Here is a 23701-nt window from a genome sequence, read left to right as displayed (position 1 = left end):
TATTACGGTAATATTTTAAAGAGGTATATGCATAGTAGATCTTGAACTTGTCTCGGGGTGCCACTTAGGTCTACAAACTCTCAAATCGTACTTCTGATATCCTAATGTTGTTTAAGTATGCCACTTAGGTCCATAACTCATCGGATCAAGGTTTTGACCGACGTGGCGTGGACATAGCGCATGTGAGCCGCGCGTGAGCCTGATTTGGGGCGTGCAAATAAGCAGAGAGGCCCCCCATTTCTTTTCATATCCTCCATTTCCCCTCCTATTGCTAGAGCTGTCAGCATACTTAAACACGGCGCGGCGCGGTAGACGGACGGCGCTAGGCGCGTGATCACCGTGCTGGAGTCAATGAGCACGTTGGTGGCGCCGAGCCCCTGCGCCGCGAGGGTGGTGCCGCCGACGTCGCGCCTGTGATGTTGAGGAAGTAGAAGGGCGGCTACGCCGGGTCGACGATCATGCGGGTGTAGGCCATGGGCGTCGTGTTGCGGTAGGACGACGCGTCTCCGCCGAGGGAGAGCGAGCCCGAGGCATCGCCGGAGGTGGCTGCCGACAGGCAATAGGAGAAGACGCCGCCGTACCGGGACGCGGTCTGGGAGACTAGGGACAGCTCGGTGCGGCCGAAGCCCATGAGCCCCGCCGTGCCGCTGAACAGGCCGCGGTAGCTGAGCACGTACCCGAACACGAACCCGTCCAGGCTGGCGCCGCCGAGCGCGACCGTGTCCATGGCGAGCACGCCGCGGCTGAAGGACCCGTCGCCGTATGCTAGCGCGTAGTAGCACCTCTCGTTGCCTCCCCCGCCGCCGATGGTACCGCAGGATCCCCGCATGCCGGTGGCCGCCTTGAGGGAGGCTGCACATGCGGAGGCGTTGCACCGGACCGCGACGTTGGTGGCGGAGCCCGCGGGGTCAAAGAGCAGGTCGCGTTGCGCGTAGCACGTGGAGCAAGGCTTGCACTGCACCCAGGTGAGGTCGCTTCCCGTGTCCACGATGACGGTGAGGTTCGCGGCGGGGGAGCCGAAGCCGGAGCCGCCGCCGCTGAGCGCGATGGTGGTGATGTAGTTGAGCGCCTGGAACCGGATGCCGGAGGTCAGGGGGACCTCTGCCGAGCCAGACCGCGTGGCCGCTGCCGCTGCCCTATCGTTGTCGTCGCGGAGCTGGAATGAGTTGGCATGCGATTCGTCGGCTGCGAGGAGACAGCGGAGGTAGCGGTCGCGGGGGGGGGGGGGGGGGGGGGCTCTCTGCTTATTTGCACACCCCAGACCAGGCTCACGCGTGGCTCACGCGCGCAATGTCCACGCCAGGTCGGCCAAAACCTTGATCCAATGAGTTATGGACCTAAGTGGCATACTTAAACAATATTAGAGTGCCAGAAGTACGATTTTAGAGTTTGTGGACCTAAGTGACATCCCGAGACAAGTTCAAGGGCCTACGATGCATATACCTCTATTTTAAAGTAGCACGCTGTTTCTCTGAACCATACATTGTTTTTTCTAAACCTTTTATTTTAAAGGGGCAATCACAGATGATGTTCTTGCTGAATTCCAGTAGTATGGACATTTGGTGCAATCTAAATGTCTTTTTGCAAATTTGTATGAATGCCTTTTGCCTCCTGAAACCTAGATTGTTTTTGGAGAATAGCTTTTGGCCCTGTTCTACAACACTATTTTAGCGGTATTTTTTAGCGAACGAACATTATTTTTCTCTCACAACAAATAAGTATAAGCCAAATTTCAGCGAAACAAGCCAGAGAACAACAGAACAATTTGTGCATCTATGAACTTGCAACAATCAACATTTATCAGGGACCAATGCTAGGGTACCCGAAGAGGAGAAGCTAATGACCATCAACATTGATTCATCCGAGCTATCAAGAGCGCGACACATCCAGCCGGCCCCTAGGTGCATGGGCTCCGCCTCGACCGACCTCTAGGGAGCCTCTAAGGGTGGGCTCCGCCTCGCCCGACCCCAAGCTCGCGGGCTCCGCCTCTCCCGACCTCTGGGGGTGGGCTCCGTCTCGCCCGACACCAAGGCCACGGGCTCCGCCTCGCCCCGCACCGAGGCCGCGGGCTTCGCCTCGCCCGACCCCGAGGCCACGGACTCCGCCTCGCCCCACACCGAGGCCGCGGGCTCCGCCTCGCCTGACCCCGAGGCCGCGGGCTCCGCCTCACCCGACCCCAAGGTCACGGGCTCTGCCTCGCCTGACACCGAGGCCGCGGGCTCCGTCTCGCCCGACCCCAAGGCCGCGGGCTCCGCCTCGCCCGACCCCTCGGGTACGGGCTCCGTCTCGCCCGACGGGGTCCCATACCGCCGCCAACCACTCCAGGTCTAGGCGTATGGGCTTGGGTCAAAACTCTGACACCAGAAAAGAGACTGGCACGCCTCGATGTAACCCGCGGCCACGACGGGCATACCTGAGGGTTCGCATCAAGAACAGCGTCGGGCGTACCGGTGCTGTTCTGCCTAACCCTCGTAAGAACAATGATAGGCGCGTCAGTTCACCACGACGTCCGACAGGACGGAGTGGAGCGCCATGACCGGCAGACGACGCCTGCGCATGGCGCCAATGATAGACAGGGCCGCGACGTGGCGTTGTCCCTGTTGACATCTACAGGGCCAGCGGGACCCTTATGAAGGAGAAGAAGGACCCAACGATCCTGAAGGCCTTCGGCTCTCTCTCGTTCTTCTCTTTCCCTCCATTGTAACCTGTGCCTATAAAAGGGAAAGCAGGGCGTCTCATGAGAGGGGGATCGACCCATCAAGGACCGATCAAGCCAAACTACGAGATGACAAACGCACGAGCACACGGTTGAACAGCGATCGAGCTCTCAGCACCCGTTCATATTCGTTGCTAACGGTGGATAACGGAGCCACGAAAAGACTTAAATGCCCTTAGACTAGAGAAGCGAGATAAAGTTCTGTTTTCCCCTTTGCCACTCCCTGGCCGAGTGTTTTTTGCATCAAACTGATTGCCGTTGACCATTCTTGACCACACTAATTTAATTGGTATTTAAATTATTTGCAATATTTTTTATTTTGAATATCACAAATTTGAAAATCTTGCTACTCTTATATTAAACAACAACATATTCTGACAGCTACATTTTCAATTTAGCTGTAAATCAAAACAAAAATAATATTAAGTTAAACTAATATTGAAAAAACAAAAACAATCTCATCTAGCATCTCCTTGTATTAACAATATTTAAAAAATATCAAACAATCCTTGTAAACAATAGAATATGGAGCGGGTTCACGGGCATCATGTTCGGCAGCCATGGACTCTCCTCGGCAGGGGCGGAGCCTAAGGCCCGGTCACCCTGGGCCGGTGCCCGGGCTCCTCTGCTGGCTGCTGCTGACAAATTAGCTGCTACCGCGCAGGAGCATGAGCATGTGGATACTAGTTCTAGTCGCTGCATACTAGTTCTAGTCGTCGCAGTCGCCCTCCACCTCCATCACTCCGCCGCGCATGCAGCATGTGGTGGCCGTCGGAACCGCCACCTTGATCCGGCTGGCCGGCCAGCCGCATCGGACGGGTGGACGGCGCGCGGCACGAGCGATCGTGGCCGGGAGCGCGCGTCTGACCGCCCGCCGACTGCGCGCGCGATGTCTGCTGCAGCTCCAATCCGGTCATGCATGCCAACATACACCATATACGCGAAGTGGTTATCACACATGTCTAGCTAGCTGGATTTATATTAAGCTAATACTACTACTAACATGCATCGAGCCCGTACTAACACGATGTTAGCTTTGCCAAAAAAAATTCGCATCAAGCACCAGCCATATGCCTGACGACGACAAAGACCAAGCCGGCCGGGACGATGTCGGGAGAAAAGCACAGGAAACCGAGGCGTTGGTCGAGCATCTAGGCCATATGATAAGAGCAGAGGGTACTATCGTCAATTCCCATGTCCTAAACAGTGTAAAGAGAAACTAGAAATAAGAAATGATAGAAATCCTTCGTAATCCTTTAGATTGAAAGAATTCGAGTTCACGTGGTTAAATATTAAAAGGCTTGCGAATTAAAAGGCCTAACATGGCGTCGCCGGGGGTGGTGGCCGCGGCGCTGCTGGTGGCGGCGTTGGCGGCGTTCTGCGGCACGGACCCGCTGCGGATGGGCAGCATGGTGGACTTCCCGGTGTTCGAGGTGCACTTCGTCGACCTCCGAGATCCCGCCGAGATGCCGCCGCACGCGGACGAACGGGAGCGGCTCCGCGGGGCCGAGGTGCGGTTCCGCGGCGAGGTGCAGGGGCCCGAGAGCGTCGCCTTCGACCCGCAGGGCCGCGGGCCGTACACGGGCGTCGCCGACGGCCGGGTCGTCTTCTGGGACGGCGAGCGGTGGGTCCCCTTCGCGACGGCCTCCCCGCGCTGGACGGAGGCCGAGGGCGTGCGCTTCAACTTCACCAACGACCTCGACCTCGACGACGAGGGCAATGTCTACTTCACCGACTCCAGCATACACTACCAGAGACGGTCTGTGATGCCATGCCCTCGCTCTCGTCCTCTGCTTTGCTTTGCTTTGCTGTTGTTTCATTTTTCATCTTACCGTGTTAGCTAGCTGCTTGGTTGGCTGGATGCTCACTTGATTCCTAATGAGTGTTAATTAATGACTATGGTTGGTGACCGGAAAATTAGAAGATCGTCAGCTTGGATTACTTTACTCTTTTTTGACAATTGGATTACTTCTACTTTGTTTACCTTCACTCCTAATTGTTGTGGCAACAGACATTATTTATATGCAATAAAAGACACTCACCTCTCACGTGTATTATTTTTTATGTAAAAATTAGACATTATGCTATGATCTGTCAGAATCTCTTCAGCACAGCATGCTTTCCATCAGGGAGTACAATCACTTGCTTTCCTACAAAAGAATGAAGAAACTGAAGAGGGACAATATACACACCTAAAATGGATCAATTCTTTCTTTGATGTAACTTTTACTTGTTCTGGTGTCATATAAGGTTCTCCAACCGTTCTACTTCGATGTATAGCGCCTGTTTTAGTGACTACAATGAGTTAGGCATCACTCTGTTTTTTTTTACCGAAATCAGCAGGGGAGGCCCCAACCTACCCCGTCCCCACGCCCCCCCCCCCCCCCCCCCCCCCCCCCCCCCCCCACACACACACACACACACACACACTTTTTTTAAGATTTATTTGTTTTTCACTGTTATATTGGGAAAACCTACTGTCTCCTCAATTTGCAAACAAGTTTGCTAGATCCAAGTGACCTTGGATCTTACAGGACCTAGATATCTTATCAGTAATCATTCATTTTCAGGAATTTTATGCAGTTAGTTTTCTCTGGGGATCCCTCTGGGAGACTTTTGAAATATAACCCACAGACAATGGTGTGTCCATGAGCAAGGATGGCTCATTCTTCGTTTTCTGTGAAGGACCGCGCAACAGGTGTGTATTCTCTTTCTTACATTTGGTTTAGGGCGTGTTTAGTTGGCAAAATTTTTAGGTTTTGGCTACTGTAGCACTTTTATTTGTATTTGGCAATTAGTGTCTAATTATGGACTAATTAGGTTCAAAAGTTTCGTCTCGTAATTTCTCACCCAACTGTGCAATTAGTTTTGTTTTTCGTCTACATTTAGTACTCCATGCATGTGCCGCAAGATTCGATGTGACACTTTGGGGTGAAAATTTTTGGAATCTAAACAGGGCCTTAAGCTTTCTTATTTCAGCTTTATGATATCAGGGACTCAATATTTGTGTTCTGAGTCAGGTTGAGCAGATACTGGTTGAAAGGTGAGAAGGCAGGCACCGTGGATCTTTTCGCTATCTTGCCTGGATTCCCAGACAATGTGAGGACGAACGAGAAGGGCGAGTTCTGGGTGGCGATCCACTGCCGGCGAAGCCTGTATACCCGGCTCATGAGCCCCCATGTCAAGCTGAGGAAGTTTTTCCTAGGCCTCCCGATCCCCGCCAAGTACCACTTCCTGATGCTGATCAGTGGCAAGCTCCACGCGGTGATAATCAAGTACAGCCCCGAGGGCCAGGTGCTCGACATCTTGGAGGACACCAAGGGAGAGGTGGTGAGAGCCGTCAGCGAAGTGGAGGAGAAGGACGGGAAGCTCTGGATAGGGTCCGTCCTGATGCCGTTCATCGCTGTCTTTGACCTCTCGAAGGCGTCTTAGCCGCCTCCGTTTGATTGGAAACATTGTTGAATATGGATACCGCTGTACGCTTCTATGAGAGGATCAGTGATCCCAATAATTTGGCCCTGGAGCAACCTGGAGCTGTATAGTGCTCCAGCTTCTTTTAGTACCAAATATAAGTTTCTGACATGTTCTGTAGATTGTCACGAGAACTATGTACGAACAGCTCGTCTGCTCGTGCTTCTGAAACCAGAATTATCAGATGCGCTTCTTGAGTTTGATCCGTCTCGATTTTTATTTGGCCAACAAACGAAGTTTTTACAGAGCGAGAATAATGTAAAGGTCACGTTCTAAGTTTCTAACGGTTCGCTGAAAATAGTTCTTGGCGTACCAAGGTCCTCTTTCTTCTTACCAGTGGTATTTACAATCTATTATATCTATACACAACAGTGTTAAAAGGAGTTATACTTTTGTCGAATCCTAAACAGTTACAGAATAATAAAAAGACAAGAAAACGAATCCACACAATAATGTTAAACAGTGTTTAAAGGAGCCCCACGTTCGTTAAGACAGCCTAGAATTGATGAGACTAAATAAAAAGAATATGCACCAATAATCTATTAGATTAGTTTAAATCGAAGAATATGTCCTAACACAATTAATAAATTGTAGTTTAGAATAATAATTAAGAAAAGTAGATTTGATTTTTCTATGAGTTTGGGGAGAAAAATACCTAGTAAAGACAAAATTTGAATACAAAGAGACTAAAAAAATTTAATAGATCGGTCTCCAAATGAATTGACATAAAAATACCAAAATAAATACTCCCTCCGTTATAAGATGTTTTGACATTTCTAGATATGTATCAATGGATCTAGAAAAATCAAAATATCTTATAATTTGGAGTGGAAGGAGCAGTTAATATAAATTATAATTAGAAAAGATATAAATAACCTTGAAAATTAAAAAGGTAATAGTCTGGTTTCTATAAGTTGAAGAAAATGCTTAACTCAAATATTAATGTATTATTACTATAAGGGCCTATTTGATCAGCGAGGCTACCCTGTTCGCTTGATCGTTTCTGTGGCTTATAAGCTGGTTGATGCTGTTTTGTTGTGAGAGAAAAACACTGTATCATGGCTGATAAGTATGGCTGATACAATCAAGCGAACAGGCTAAGGATAAGTTCAAATTAGCTAGGGTTGAGGGTCGGAGCCAAGGCCCGACCACCCTGCGCCGCTGGCCGGGCTCCCCGGCCAACCTGCCACTGATATGTGAGGGCGCGAGTCTTTGATGGGTGGCGGTAGCCTTTGATCTGCTGCGCCTGCGCACGGGTGCCCTGCAACCCTGCTCCTACCTCAAATTATCGCATCTCATTTTGCTACAGCAGCTGGCAGGTGAGCAGCATGTGGCAGGGCGCAGGAGAAATAATGTTGACAACGGTGCCAAGAATACTAGCCTGATTTGATTATTCTATATATCTATGTTTGATTTTAGCTTATCTTGTTATTATGCAATCGACATGTTCAGAAAAAATCTTTTCCATTCAACACTAGCTCGTGCTCTTGTTTTATGTTTATGTATTCGTGTCCGTATGTTGACGTGGAAGAACCACTCGGCGGATCCAGATTCAGTGACTTTGCGCTCAAGCAAGTCACGATGTAACTTTACTCTCTCCATCTACCATCCGACTAAGATCCAAGGGCTACCATCGGTTGCAGGCCAAAAGGAGCCCAGACTAGAACTTTTTCTATGTGCGTGTGCATAGATTGAGGATTTTGAGGTGTGGCTGGGGCATCTGAGAGGGTGTTCGTAGTGCCAACAGCAGCGTCGGCGGTGTCCCTAGCTGCAGGGAGAAAGGGGCTGATTAGTACCTATTGGATGCGCTTGTGCAAAACGCGGAGGCGGCGGCTTCATCAGCATGTGGACGAGCTCGCAGCGCTCAATGCCACAGTCGCGGGAGACGCGGCCGCCGTCGAGGACCCGCGCCACGCCTTCCGCTTCTTTGACGCAGACAGCAACGGCACCATATCCACCACCAAGCTGGTGCCGTCGCGAGCGTCTTCTGAGGCCTCAGCAAGTCCGCGTCCGCTAGCGTTCCTAGCCGGTTGTCGCGAGGCATATGGACGCCGACGATATCGGCATATCGCTCAGTCTTCCCAGAGTTCGAGCGTCGCCTAAGGCGCTTACCTCGGTGTGCTATGCAAGGGACCAGGGGCGGATCCAGGGCCCGGGCTGCCCGGGCTGCAGCCCGGGGCAAGTCCATGTAACCCCTTTAACATATGTGGTGTTTAGCCTAAAAAACTATGATCTTAACTAGACAAAAGGAAGTCTAGGAAGCAAGATCAAACTATTTTGAACGTGAATCACCAGCTCAGCCCGGGGCGCAGCCCCGTTCTGGATCCGCCCCTGCAAGGGACGTCGAAGCCGCTGCGCACCAGATGCTCGGGTGCCATGCATAGAGCGTGCGGGGTGCCCGTCGGGACGTTCGGCATCGTGGTCGCCGGGTGTGTTGCTCCCAGGGACATGTAGCCGGCACTCGTGCCAGGTTGACGGCGACGCCCTGCACGGCTGCACTGACGGGGTTGTCTCTCCTGCGGCAGAGGAGGAACAGTGGGCCCCGCCGAAGATCGCCACCCCCTCGCCACGCCTCGGAGGCAGAGCAGGAACCTGTTGGCGACGCGCTGCGACGCTGCGACCTGCACGGGACGTCCGGGGCGGGGCGAGAGTGGATTTACTGTTTGTATGTGTGGCTGCACGGCACATCATGGCCGTCGAAGTGTCCCAGCTGCATGAAGATTTGTGCTCGCTTGCGAATCGGCTTACTAAACCATTAAATTTAATAAGACCCTAAACCCTAATACCCTAATCCCTAAACCCTAAACCCTAAATCCAAAACCCAAAACCCTAAATCCTAAACCCTAAACCCTAAACCCAACATAACAGAGTGAGGAACGTAGCAGCATCACGATTCGTACCATTGACTGAATGGAATAGGCCCCCCGACCACGTACACAAGCGGAGGAGGCTTTTCCCAGGGCTTTGGAGACGGTGCGCGAGGAGGGCGTGGCCCGCGCGGCAGAGGTGCGTGAGCAGGCAGCTATGGCTGGGGAGTTACCACGTTCATACTCTCCATCTGCTCCTCGTTGGCTTTGTCATCTCCTTGCTCCTCGCTGATGTTTGCAGACGACAACCTGAGCGAGCAGGGCCGCAGCGCGAGTAAGCGGTGGCGGGGCGGCGGTGTGGCCTAGTGAGGAGCAGTCGGCAAAGGGCGGCGTGGGAGGAGGCGGTCGGGGCAGGCTAGTGCTGGGTAGGGGCGTGGCCCCGCCGGGCGGAGGATGGCGCGAGAGAAGCGGCTAGGGCGTGGCCGCGCGGGAGGACTCTACGGCGGGGTGAGTGGATGGGGTGAAGGAGAAGAGGAAGGAGAGGATAAGATAGGAGGGGTATTTTAGACATTTTCACTGGCCGAGCCCACATATCGGGGCAGCTAAACGGTGAAAACTGGGCGGAATGTGGATGGAATGCCTTGAGCGACAAAAAAAAGTTTCGACCGATTGCACCTGAGTGCCCTTGAACTTTTTAGTGACGTGTAGATAACGACCACTTTTTATAATGGCACATGGGTAAAACCCTCTTTCGAAAACGCGTTTTCACCGATTTGACGGGCGCGCGCCATGCGAGAAACTACCGAACGTGGGGCCGTCATCCAGCGAGGGGAACGAAGGCGACGTGTTCTCAAGGGTGTGCGCGCGCTCTCACGATTTGACGAAAGGGCTCCGTGTTTTTTTTTGTGAGAGTGTAATTTTTAGAGTTAAATATAATGCACCATGAGCCCCGAACTTGTACGTAGGTGCATGAACTTAAAAAATACATTTCTGGGCCTTTAAACTTGTTGTTTTTATTAGTCGACGGGAGGGGACAGGGTCCCCCACCTAGGTTTTATTGCATTGGGGCCCTTAAACTTGTTAAGTGGTACATCGTAGGTCCATGTTAGCCATGTGATATTTTTTTCTGACGTGGCAAGCTGGGGTGGTATGTATTTTTTATTTAACCCCTTAGTTTTATTTTTATCTTAAAAAATAACACTACCTTCTTCTCACCTCCCATGGCCCCACGCTCGTCGGTCTCCTCTGGTGCTCGTCTGGCGTCGGTGCGCTCCTCTTCCGATGCCGTCGGGCGTCTGCTCCTGCGGCTCAGAGCGCTCCTCCTCCGGCGTCGTCGTCTGGGAGGGCTCCGGGTCCGCCGCCACCAGGCACCAGCGCGTCGATGTCGTCCACTACCTGGCAGTCCGCCAACTGGAAGCTCCGGACCCTTTTCCGCACCTTCCCTAGCAGCGGTAGCCCCGTTGTTAACATTGCTCCTCCTGATGACATCGCCATCGTCGCCGTCGGTGCGTCCAGGCCGAGCAGTAGGTCTACCTCCGCCAGCAGCTCCTGCGCCAGGTGGAGCTTCCGGTTCCACCGGTGTCAGAGGGGACCCAGCCGTGACTCGTCCGCGGGCAACTCCAGTTCCAGGAGGTGGAACATGATTGTGTCCACCGGCGTCCGGCGACGCCATGGAGTGGCCCCACCCCGTCCGCGCCGCGCTCCTGCACCGTTCGGAGGCAGCTGTGTACTCCGGGTCCTCCTCTAGCGGCGAGGAGGCCAGAAACGCAGACGCCATGGGCTTCTTGATCCGCGTCGCGAAGCGTTCGCACCCGTCTGGCTTACTCGCTGGGTGGGCAGCGGGAAAAGCGGCGGACTCGACGGCTTCGCGCGCCCGCTGCGGAGGTGGAGGGGACGCCTCGTCGCCAACAGCGCCACCCTAGGGCTGTGATGCTCAGCGCTTGGCTTTGGGGCCACCGTCGTCGCCTTGGTAGTTTGCCGACCAGGACAGGCAGCTTTTCGTGGTTTAATATCAGGAATAGAATTGCAAACATGTTTGTGTGTTGCAACGAAACCTAGTACATATTGGAATCAGATTACGTAACATGTTTAATATTAGGTTGGTTGCAGTGGCGGATCCAAAGGGGGGGCTGGGGGGCTCCAGCCCCCCTAATGTCTTGATTTCAAGCCTAATCACTGTAGCAAAAACTTGATTTCACCATTAAATCTTCATGCAAATCAACATCTCCATTGTTTTAGCCCCCCTTATCCCGCATCGTGCATCCGCCACTGGTTGGTTGGTTCTTGTTAACCCTCTCTTTTGATTCTGGTGTAGCAGACTAGTAGTGTCATGCTGTTGTCTCTATAAGTCTGTATCGAAAACAAACAAAAAAAAAGAACTGAGAAAATTATGCCGTGATACTGCAACTTGGCTTGCTGCATATATCTGTGTCTTCACTTCATGGTGTCTCGGGGGTTTAATTTGAACTTTCCAGTACTGCTTTGATATAGGTTCGTCTTTGCAGCTAGATGGCCTGTGCTCGCGATTTCTCATGGAGTCATGGAATGGAAGACTCATATAGAGGCATGGTACACTTGGCAGGGTGAGGTTGCAGCGATGGGTGGTGACTGGTGAGAGGAACACTGAATACTCCTCTCTCTCTCTCTCACTCACTTGCCCACCCCGGCGCGCGCCCTCCCCTACCCCTTCCTTTCCCCAGCCCATCGGCGCCCCTCCCCCCACCCCGGCGTCCTCACCCACCGGGAGCTCCCAATGCCGCAGATCTGGTGGCCCTGTCCCCCGCCACGGTGACATCCATGGAGCACGAGCGAGATCCATAGAGGTGGTGCGACGGTGTTGCAGGGGAGTGGGTGGCTCTCCCTCACCCCGGCGCGGCGTCCTCCCCACCCCCGGCGGCGCCCTCTCTCACCGCGACGACCGACCTCCCCCACCACGGTGTCCTTGACGCTCCTCCCCCACAGTCACCATTGAGCTAAGCCCCGATATTGGTGGTGCTGGTGCTCGCGCGCAGCCGCTCGCCGCCGTCTCCGACCCTAACGAATGAAATCGACCGGCCTAGCCTTCCCCTCTCCTATGTTTATGGATGAAAACGGATCGGATACGGACGGATATCACCGATATTACATTTGTTTTCATATTTCTGTCCGGATTCGGATTCGAATACGGATAGTGTCAACTATGTTGGATAGGATACGATTGGATATCGACATCATAAATATGCGATTTGAGTATTCGGATACGGATACGGTATCGGATGTTGGATATTCGGACTCGGATACGGACAGGTCTCAACCCCTCTAAACGCATTCGGTTTCGAATACGGTCGGAAAATATCCGTACCGTTTTCATCCCTACCTATGTTGCATATGTATATTCAAGTGTTTCAGATGTATGTTGCACTTGTTTCATATGGATATTGCAAAAGTAGATCGAGGGATGTTGTACATGTTGCATATGTTGCAAGTGTGTCAGAGGCATGTTGCAAGAGTTTGTTTAAAATGTTCATATGTTTCCAGACGTATGTTGCAATCGTTTTGGATGTTGCATATGTTTTCACGTATATGTTGCATTCCAAAATGTTTCTTCTGTTTCAGTCTTATGTTGCAGCAAGTGTTTTCATGTTGCAAGTTGCAAGTGTTCTATCTGGATGTTGCATATGTTTTCACATATATGTTGCAAGTGTGTGTTCTAAATGTTTCATCTGTTTTAGACGTATGTTGCATTCAAGTGTTTCATGTTGCACGTGTTTCTTGCTGTTCGGAGAGTTAGGGGGCGCCGGGGAATGGGACGCAGCGAGCCGGTGGGCAGCGAACGTGGCGCGTGATGCACTGGGGTTGGCAGTCGGGGGCACGATGGGGCGGGGCAAACGGATGGGGATGGGGGCAGGTTAGGCGTCGGGGCAGGCGTGTCAGGCGTGCGGGCAGGCGTACAGATAAGCATGGTGAGGTGCAGTTTTTTTTATTCGCATATTAACAATTTAGCGGGAATTTGCACCATCCGACGCTAAGCGCCCAGATCTAATATAATGTTAACTTGTTCAAGTCAAACCGTCCTTTACTCGACATGACAAGGTGTGACATAATAATCTTGTGGTCTCAAGGCTACAAAATGATACACGCGATCACGTACGGCACAAATGCTCCCCTATCACACATTCACAAACCTTGCTCTTCAAAGTTCAAAGCACACTCGCGTGTTTAAAGTTTAAACCATACAAATTAAACTATAGTACATTTGTCTATTTGAATGAAACGCTAGAAGGCCGGCGGTCGTCGGAGCCATACTCCGACGACTCTCTTGCTGTCTTGCACCGGCACCAGGTGGGGGAGGGGCGATTCTTACGTCTGGTCCAGCAGCTCCAGCACGCACGGTAGGCATCGCCGCATCGGCATCCAGGATTCATTTCAACAAGCATCAACAGAGACTTTGCCGAATACAAAATTCTTTGCCAAGTGTTAAAAATCGGGCACTCGGCAAAGAATTGTACTCGGCAAAGAAGGGCACTCGGCAAAGGACTTCTTTGCCAAGTGCCAGACTCTCGGCAAAAGAGCGACACTCGGCATAGGCTGCCCGCGTAACGGTGTTCATCCATGGCCTTCTTTGCCGAGTGCTTGCTGTTAGGCACTCAGCAAAGATTTAATTTTTTTTTTAAAAAAAATTCTTTGCCGAGTGTCCCAGATCTGGCACTCGGCAAAGATTTAATTTTTTTTTGGAATTTCTTTGCCGAGTGTCCTAGATCTGGCACTCGGCAAAGTTGTTTTTTTAAAAAAATACTTTACCGAGTGCCCCTGAAATGACACTCGGCAAAGATTTATTTTTTTTTTTAAAATGTCTTTGCCGAGTGCCCCTGTGCAGCACTCGGCAAAGAAGAAAATTTAAAAAAAAAATCAAAACCCTCTTTGCCGAGTGCCTTATTCTTGGCACTCGACAAAGACCCCTTTGCCGAGTGCCATGCCCCGGCACTCAGCAAAGTTTTTTTTTTGCCTCCAAATTTTTGTGCAGCCCTTTTAAAGCACCAGGAACTCCTAGTTAGAATTTGGGTATTTTTTATGGCTTTTTGATATATTTAGATACTTTATTTCGTTTACTTGAATTTTTTTCAAAAAATATAATTTTGAACTGCACGTGGTACGAATAATGGAATTTAATGTTTCAAAAAATGATAGTAATGTTACTGAGTGCAGTGTGAGGCCGTATCCAGGAACGGACCTGAAATTTCGGACATCTTGTTCACGAAACATGACCACGAACTTGCGTGCGAAGTGTTTTTAAATTCTATAAAAAGCAAACGAAGTCCGAAAATCATGAAACTTGTTGAGATGTCGTGATATCATATGTGGAGGCTATGATAAAAATTTTAGAAGATTTCGTACACGTTGTCACGTACGATGCTTACAAACCAGGACATCACATGTAGAGATGTCTGATATCACATGCGGAGATGTCCTAGTTTGTAAGCATCGTACGTGACAACGTGCACGAAATCTTCTAAAATTTTTATCATAGCCTCCACATATGATATAACGACATCTCAACAAGTTTCATGATTTTCGGACTTCGTTTGTTTTTTATAGAATTTAAAAACACTTCGCACGTAAGTTCGCGGTCATGTTTCGTGAACAAGATGTCCGAAATTTCAGGTCCGTTCCTGGATACGGCCTCACACTACACTCAGTAACATTACTATCATTTTTTGAATCATTAAATTCCATTATTCGTACCACGTGCAGTTCAAATTTATATTTTTTGAAAAAATTCAAGTAAACAAAATAAAGTAACTAAATATATCAAAAAGCCATAAAAAATACCCAAATTCTAACTAGGAGTTCCTGGTGCTTTAAAAGGGCTGTACAAAAAATTTGGAGGCAAAAAAAAAACTTTACCGAGTGCCGGGGCAGGGCACTCGGCAAAGGGGGTATTTGCCGAGTGCCAAGAATAAGGCACTCGGCAAAGAGGGTTTTGATTTTTTTTAAAAAAATTTCTTCTTTGCTGAGTGCCTGCATAGAGGCATTCGACAAAGACATTTTAAAAAAAAATTTAAATCTTTGCCGAGTGCCGTGTCAGGAACACTCGACAAAGTATTTAAAAAAAAAAACTTTGCCAAGTGCGAGATGTGGGACACTCGACAAAGAAATTCAAAAAAAAATTAAATCTTTGCCGAGAGCCAGATCTAGGACACTCGACAAATAATTTTTTTAAAATAAAAATTGAATCTTTGCCGAGTGCCTCTCTGATCCGGCACTCGGCAAAGGAGCCATTGGGACTAAAACGCTTTCGGCCGGCCGGGCAGTCAAGCAGACAGCCGCAGCCAGCCACCGCGCCCACGCCGGCCCGCCCCCGCCCCCGCCCCCGCCCCCGCGCCGTGCGCCGCACCCACGCCGTCCGGCCGCCCGCGCGCCCGCGCTGCGCCCGCCGCTGCCCGCGCGCCCACTCGCCCGCGCCCGCGCGCCCGTGCCAGCGGCCAGTTCATTCACCGCAACGCAGCAAGCAGCTAGCAGCCAGCAGGACGGAGCAGGAGGCAGGAGCAGAGAGGCCAAGCCACTGAGACGGGCAGACGGCGACTCGAGCACTCGGCGAGACTCCACCGCGAGCACGCAAGACCGTGGAGCTGGGCTACAAGACGGCAGCGAGCGCCTTCAGCTTCGGATCATCCTCCTCCATCAAGGTGAGTGGCCTTCTGCTTGAGGACTCGGACCCTATAGAGTTCCAATGCCTGTTGGATTGCTAGCTAGTACCATAAATATCAACACCAGGGCATTGCTTATTAATGCGGTTCTTTGATAGCATAAAATGTAGTTAGTTTGATGCATATATCAGCTGATTGGATCGAAACGAATTAAAATAGCATGTTGAATTGCTGATGCATATGGCCCTGCTAATTTTGACTGTCAAATCAAAAGTTCATTACTGCATAGCGTCGTCAGGTCAGGGCTAGCTTTACCATCCAGCAGCATATCTGTTTGTGCTGAACAAGGAGCCTTAGTTCTCCTACCTTCGGTGCAGTACCAAATTCTGATTTTTGTTTTTCAGTTCCTATCAGCCATGATAAAATCATAAAATACATGAAATGATTTTATTGTATTTTTTAGATCAGAAACATGGATGATGAAAAGGGGGGAATTGAACTGACTGTACTTAGTTTTCTAAGATAGTTCAGATTGATTAGTTCTACCTTGTGTGTTGAGTCGAGATGCAATGTTGGAGGGGGAATTTAGTATGCTTGTACCTTGTCGCTTTGCTTGCTCTTGCAGTATGATTTATTGGTATACCTGATACATGTAGAGTACTTGAAGCTCAAATGGTGCAAGCTAGGACAGAGCTAAGCTAGTTTCGTATTGACGCTATAGTTGTTTGTCGGCTGGCTGGCTGTGACTTGGTGAAAAGAGCATCATGTGGATTTATTTAGTGTTATTTGGGGTAAGCTTTTTCAAAAGCACAAGCTGCACAAATTGAAATGCTGGATCAGAGTGACGAGTCCTGATTTTATTAGGTTGGCAGTGACGGCTCCTGCTTTTCCTGTTCTATCCAAATGAATCTCCATGTCTTGGATAATCATAATCAGCACCCACCATCTTGCGCGCGGTCACCGTAGGAACAGGATCGGGTGCCGGTCTGCCGGAGTTAGCTCGCTCCATAGAATGGATTTGCAAGGTCTATGGCTGTGGTCATTGAAATCTCAACCTCCATAGAAACCAGAATTTTCAAGTAGCAGTTATATAGTTTGGTTTAGGGGAATTTTACTCTGATAAACTGGGTCTGTGTCAAAAACCAGTAGATCATCTAGGTAACACCAACAGATTGTCTTCGTTTTTAGTTGCCATTCACCAGATAGGAAACAACCGGTTCATTTTACTTGGGTTCTCTTTGAAGGTGCACTTGCTTAGTGTTTTGCATTAGCTGGGTTTATTGGTTGTAGAAATACAGTTACACAGATCGAGTTTGATTACTCTCAAGGGAGGTTCTTCAGGTTCTGATGTTCTATATTAGTTATCTTCTTTCATTCACTATAGCATCCCTGTTTTTTACATATTCCTCAAGACCAGTTGATTGAATTTTCAGAATGCTTAATCACAGGTCACACAGTCAACGGATTTCACTGAGCTTGCAAACCAGGAGCCATGGCTCTCATCTATGACGTTGGTTGTGAAACCTGACATGCTCTTTGGGAAACGTGGGAAGAGTGGACTTGTGGCCCTCAACCTAGATCTTGCCCAAGTTCGCCAATTTGTCAAGGAGCGGTTGGGAGTTAAGGTACTGTCATGACTAGCATCTTGCCATGCTTTTTTTTGAAGGTCATCTTGCCATATGCTTTTACCAGCACAAACCTGATCGTTAAAGCTATTTATAATCTGTATGACTGAATTTGCTCATGTATCTAGGTCGAGATGGGTGGCTGCAAAGCTCCAATTACAACCTTCATAGTTGAGCCATTTGTGCCGCATGACCAAGAGTATTACCTTTCGATTGTATCAGAAAGGCTTGGCAGCACCATTAGTTTCTCAGAGTGTGGAGGTTTTGAGATCGAGGAGAACTGGGACAAGGTTAAGACTATCTTTCTTCCCACAGAGAAGCAAATGACACCTGACGCATGTGCTCCATTGATCGCCACCCTGCCATTGGAGGTCAGCTATTGCACTGTTACTTGTTTATTTATTATACCATTTGTTTTGTTCCCAGTAAGGCTTGGAACTCGTTGCTGCTGGTCATTCTCAGATTCTTGATTAACCATCAATTCTCAGTTGATTCTCATTGATGATCCGTGCTTGAATTTCAGGTCCGCACAAAAATAGGTGATTTCATTAGAGGTGTATTTTCTGTTTTTTAAGGTACCTCACCCTTGCTTTTCAAAGGCAGACAGTTTGTAGTTGTTGCTTTTCCGGTTTCAACACTCAACGTGTGATGCTCTTTGGTTCTTTTGCAGACTTGGATTTCTCATTTCTTGAGATGAACCCATTTACCTTGGTAAATGGTGAACCGTATCCTCTGGATATGAGAGGAGAACTAGATGACACAGCTGCTTTCAAGAACTTTAATAAGTATGATTCAGGCTTTTGATGTACCTCACAGATCCCAGTTGCTTCCTTCATATTAGTCATACCAGCCATATTTATGTGAAAAATATAGGTTTTTCTACTGTATTGCTAATCATAATGAGTGCACGTTGTATTTTTTTTCATTTGTTGTTCACTTAGTGATTGACTTGTGATATACTTGTGATGCACTTATGGGCTTTGATGGACTTGTAGATTTATTTGGATGGACTTGAGCACTTATTATTATATATGTGATATATATTGTGATGGATGTGATATGTGTGGATGGATAAGATATATATGTGATGGATGAGATATATATGTGATATATGTTTGTATGAATTTATTTGGCATGATGGAATATAAAAAAAATTAAAAATTGCCATTTTGGGTCACTTTGCCGAGTGTTGCACTCGGCAAAGGACTCATTTGCCGAGTGCCATGGTCACAGCACTAGGCAAAGCTGGAAAATGGGCGCCCAGAAAACCAGTTTTCCAGCTTTGCCGAGTGATGTGACCATGGCACTCAGCAAATAATTTTTTTTAAAAAAAATTCAACTTTGCCGAGTGCTGGACAGAGGGCACTCGGCAAAGAAATTTTAAAAAAATAATAAAAAAATCTTTGCCGAGTGCTCTAACCAGGACACTCGGCAAAAGATTTTTTTTTAAAAAATTAAACTTTGCCGAGTGCAGGGAAGAGAGCACTCGGCAAAGAAATTTAAAAAAAATTCAAACTTTGCCGAGTGCCAGCCAGAGGGCACTCGGCAAAGAAATTTTAAAAAAAATTAAAAAAAAATCTTTGCCGAGTGCCGGGCAGCGAGCACTTGGCAAAGAAATTAAAAAAAATCAAACTTTGCCGAGTGCCGGGCAGAGGGCACTCGGCAAAGAAATTTTTTAAAAAAAATTAAAAAATCTTTGCCGAGTGCCTGAAGGGTTGGCACTCGGCAAAGAATTTTTTAAAAAAAATAAAAAATCTTTGCCGAGTGCCTGAAGGGTTGACACTCGACAAAGAAATTTTTTTTAAAAAAATAAAAAATCTTTGCCGAGTGCCTGCAGGGTTGGCACTCGGCAAAGTGACCGTCAACGGAACCGGCGCCGTAATGGTCGCTTTTCTTTGCCGAGTGTCACCGGGGCACTCGGCAAAGCCTTTGTCGAGTGCCCGATAAAAGACACTCGGCAAAGAGGGCTTTGCCGATAAATTTTTTGTCGTGTGTTCTTTACCAAGTGCCGCACTCGGCAAAGGCTTTGCCGAGTGCAATTTGGCTTTTGCCGAGTGCCTCAGGCACTCGGCAAAGAACTTGAATCCAGTAGTGATATCAAGTGTGTGATAACATACTGACATGCTAAAAGTTCCAAACAAGTTCATGCTAAAAAGATACAAAGTCACAGACACAACACATGGTAGATGGTACTCAATAAAAATTCAAGGGATCCCATTCATCTTCAGGTGCAGCATCACAACTTGGTCCACCAACATCAAATGAAATACCATCGTAATCAAATAGATCTTCCTCCCTTTCATGGTTCCGATTGTCCATAATCTCATCACTTTCTTCCATGGTATCAGCCTTAACAACATCCAAGTCTAGCGCCAATTCTGAATTTTTTTTATCAATATAGATATGATGTTAAATAAGCAAAAATTTGTATGTATGTTGAACTGATTTCACAATTGACAAGAGACATTACCATCACTGCATTGTATACTCAGTGCGGACAGCTCACTGCGAAAGGCATTCAGCTCTTCAGAGTTAAGGCGAGGTGGATTGTCTTCTAAGATCCAAGCTTCATTTCCCTTTCCAATTTCTTCCAAACTTATTGGGTCATAATTTCTAGTACGGAATTTGGACCTAATGTTCAAATAGTTCAAACAAGAAGACAATATATTATTTATCAAATAGTTTAAAGTTTGCACTACAGCGATCTGATATGTTTCCTAAAATAACAACAAAGTTAGACTATTGGATACAAATGAAAGATATGGTAACCAGATAAAAACTTAACAATAAACTATATGTCTAGTCCAGGAAAGATGTGGAATAAAGCACAGACATTAATCCATTCTGCAAAACATGTATTCTTCAACTCTGCAATTAAAGTTCAAAGGGATCCAAGTGAACAGCAGCTGTAGAATATACAGTTCTTATATGGCAAACTCTCCAACAAGCAGAGAATATATATTCTAGTGAGGGGAACCAGCTTAGCTCTACCATTTGTTGGGCCAGCAACTTCAAACAAGAAAACATGCTAGCAGCTAGCAGCTAGAAGGGGTACCTTTGACGCAGTCTCAGGTTACAATGAACATACACAATATATCATTTAGCCTTTGATGCTCTAATCTGTTTCTTTTTTTGGAGTGCACATGCTCAAAGTAGCTCCAGCTCCTCTCACATCCAGAAGCACTACAAGTTTGGCCCAACACACGCAGGGCAAGCTTCTGTAAATTTGGTGCGCTGCAGCCATAAGTTTGCCACCACTCATCTATGTGACAAAATAGAAGTTAGTGATGTTGAAATGAACCGGAAAAGTAAAAAACAACAATCTAGAAGTAGTGAAGTTACCAGCAAGCATGCCCGAGCAATCATTTATAGCAGTTGAACGCCCAAAATCACCTTCTCCATTCCTAAAAATCTTCATTTCTTTCGTCAAAGCACTTCTAAGGGCAATATCTTTGCCAGCATATCTCTCTATGACATCAAGAACTCCAGAAGTAGTGAAGTTGTACTTCGCTCTTAGTTCAATATTGTACTGGTTATTAGGATTAAACCAAAATCCAGAAGCATGGAGATTCTTATCAAAGTGCTTATCCCACCGTGCATCTATGTATTCCAAAAAAGGCTTTGCTAACTCTTTCTTTCATTGAAATCTCTTCACAATTTCGTCTCTTCACACATTTTGCAAGCAATGGACCACGCAGCTGATTAAAGTTCGGCCTTCAGTACTGCTGAATCTTTATAGTAATGTTTATAGTAATCTCTGGACAAGTCCCTTCACCTTCAGTACTGCTTGCTGGAACTACATGGGTATACAGGTATACAGTGGAACTTTGATTTACCACCACTGGATATGATCATAGAAGCTAGGACAGTTTCCGGCTCAAGCTACTTCAGAGAAATTCTCATCACCGCCTGCTGGATCATTTCGACTTAAAGAAATCGGCTGATGTTTGATGCTATACCCTACTACATTGATAAATGGAAAGAGGACTTCAAGAAAGAAATTGGCTTGGTTTGTGTCAAGGCAAAACCCAACCTTGCAGGTTGCCTAAATACTTGGCTGGAGAATCTGCCTTGGAGTTTTCTACCTTTTTTTCTTTTTTTCTTTTTGAGCTTTGCAAGCTCCTTGTATGCACATCTTGTGCACTTGTACTTCTGTTCCACCAATTTTAATAAAAAAATAGGTGGGGGAATTCCCCCACTGAGCCCCTAAAAAATGTTTATAGTAAGATGCTGAGACAAGCAGACCACATTGTTTTTGTTCCCGTTACTGTGTGTGCGCGCCTGCGATAATCTTTTGTTATGCCATTTCTGGTTCAGAATAGCGTGGAGCTCCAATCTATTCAACTGGTTTTATGGTGTTGAGATGGTCTTATTCTCTTGTTTATCAAGTACTGTTTCATGATAGTCCGGATGCTTCCCTTTTAGTTAGAATAGAGATGGTCTTCTGATGCCCATATACCACAAGTCCACAACCACTGCTAAAAAGGAAGCTCAGTAGCAGACATGGTCAGAAAGTTGATGTATGTTAGGTCCGGAAGTGGAATCATAGTAGTATAGTTCAGTTATCAAATAGCGGGTTATAAGTATTACTTACAGATTGGTGCAACTACAAGGCCAGGTGCTCAAACTTGAGTAACGGAGACTCGGTATCGTACAAAAGTGCTATATATTCTAACGGTAACGCTTTGATTGGAGCGTCCGACTCTTTATTAGATATTGGACTGACGCGGGGCGTGGGGCCATATCAATTTTAATTCTCGTCTATCTACTCTAGCCCAACTAACACAACCTTTGTTTAATATCCCGTCAATTCATCACCCATCCATCTCCCACTCTACCGTCCGCCTCGCCACTCCTGCTGCTGCTCCGCACGCCCGCCCCGCTGCTCCTATTGCTCGCCGCCGATGTAAAGCAGACGCCCCACCACGGCACCGCCGCACCATCCCCATGGCTATGGCTTCCACCGTCACTGTTGCTTCTTCTCTCCGCCTCGCCTTTCCTCTCCTCTCCACGCCGTCCTCCTCATCCTCCAATACCAGTTGAATCTTCAAGAGAAATCTGACAGCAAAAAGCTATGAATTCAAGGCTTAGTCCATTCACAAGCTGCTGAAAGATGGACCTGGTTGATCTAGGTGTAAGTTCAACCCGTACGGGACTTATACTGAAAATCTGGTATATATAAAGAATGTTCAGTACAACAGCTTTGGAATTGGTGGGGGGTTGTTGGATTTAGGCTCATGTTTGGCCTAATTTGAAAAATTCCAAAGCATGCACAACCTATAGTCCTATATTGCTAATTCAAGGAGATGTTGTCTTGCTTAAATATGGGAGTCTCCTCTCTATGCAAAATAGGTGAAAATGAGAGAGAATGAGACTGTTGCTACACGCACGCGCAGCTCGCGCGCATTTTTCGCGTGAAAAATCACGTGACTTGTGACTTGCGACGAGCGCGACGCGTACGTGTACAACAAGCTATTATTTGTGCAGTTTCCATTTTTTATGCTGAGCGTACTGGCGCTTCAATGTGATTGAAACTGCCATTTTAAACAGTAATAAGGTGTGTCAGTTTCTGCTATTTGATTGCAGCATTTTCTGTCATTAAATTGGGCAGTTTTTACTGCTTGATGAGGGGAATTGATGCACTATGAAGGCCTATAAAATCAGGAGACGTCCTGGTTGAAGGGTACGCATTCACACGCTCACCTTCCCACTCGCTGTGCTGAGCTTCTCGCTGCTGCGCCTCGTCGACCTTTGAGTTCGGCGTGCACCGGACTTGAAGAGAGCGGGATCTCCGAAACCACTGCCGCGAGACTCCTGCACGGGGCGGCAATCAGGTTTTTGGGCAGCGTCTACACGCGATCGCTTGGTGATCTGCAACATCTACTTCAACACATTCGACTACATTCTGCGCGGGATCATTGAGTAATTTCCTTGCGCAATCCAGTTCTAGTCAGTATGTTGCCTGTTTACTTGTGTTATATGCTTGCATCATTTTTTATCTATGAGTCTTTCCTCCAAACAAAATCTGGAATGTATTTTAGGCACATATTTCCAACATTCCAAAAACCTGATTGTGCCTATTTCTGTGATCTAGCAATGGTAAATAATGCATCTGATGCCATGAAACCTGAGAGGTTTGGAGGTGAGAACTTCCGCAGAAGGCAGACAAGGGCCAAGTTTTGGCTCATATCATTGGGGCTGTGGTGGGTGATATACCCTGTGTTTCCCATCACAGAGGAACAGACCATGCAGTTTGAGAATGCGAATAACACCGCATTGGGCTACATCCTCACCATTCTGGCGGATCAACTCTATGATGTGTATATGAATTACTCATCGGCCACCATGCTGTGGGAGGATTTGGAGCAAAAATATGCAGAAGCCGAAGCCGGTCGCTGGCTGTATGTATGCGAAAAGTTCTTTGATTTCAGCATGGACAGTGCTAAATCAATTGTA

The 23701-nt window shown here is 47.9% G+C and overlaps 1 protein-coding gene and 3 pseudogenes across 1 annotated transcript; 2 read left to right on the top strand and 2 right to left on the bottom strand.

Moving 5' to 3' along the window:
* Window positions 1–137: 137 nt before the first annotated feature.
* LOC136507068 (aspartyl protease family protein At5g10770-like) lies at window positions 138–2558 on the bottom strand (annotated as a pseudogene).
* LOC136508613 (protein STRICTOSIDINE SYNTHASE-LIKE 3-like) lies at window positions 1236–6378 on the top strand (annotated as a pseudogene).
* A 10256-nt stretch (window positions 6379–16634) lies between these two features.
* Window positions 16635–18049, top strand: LOC136507067 (ATP-citrate synthase alpha chain protein 3-like). Its single transcript, XM_066501909.1, has 4 exons — window positions 16635–17245; window positions 17374–17616; window positions 17769–17799; window positions 17916–18049. The coding sequence occupies exons 1-4, from the start codon at window positions 17126–17128 to the stop codon at window positions 18047–18049; spliced, it is 528 nt and encodes a 175-aa protein (XP_066358006.1). The 5' UTR covers window positions 16635–17125.
* Window positions 18050–19438: 1389 nt separating this feature from the next.
* Window positions 19439–22194, bottom strand: LOC136507066 (uncharacterized; annotated as a pseudogene).
* Window positions 22195–23701: the final 1507 nt, after the last annotated feature.

This window comes from Miscanthus floridulus, chromosome 15 (genome assembly GCF_019320115.1).
Source record: "Miscanthus floridulus cultivar M001 chromosome 15, ASM1932011v1, whole genome shotgun sequence".
Lineage (NCBI taxonomy): Eukaryota > Viridiplantae > Streptophyta > Magnoliopsida > Poales > Poaceae > Miscanthus > Miscanthus floridulus.
Note: the sequence above shows the minus strand (reverse complement) of the source record. Positions and strands in the feature narration are given on the sequence as shown.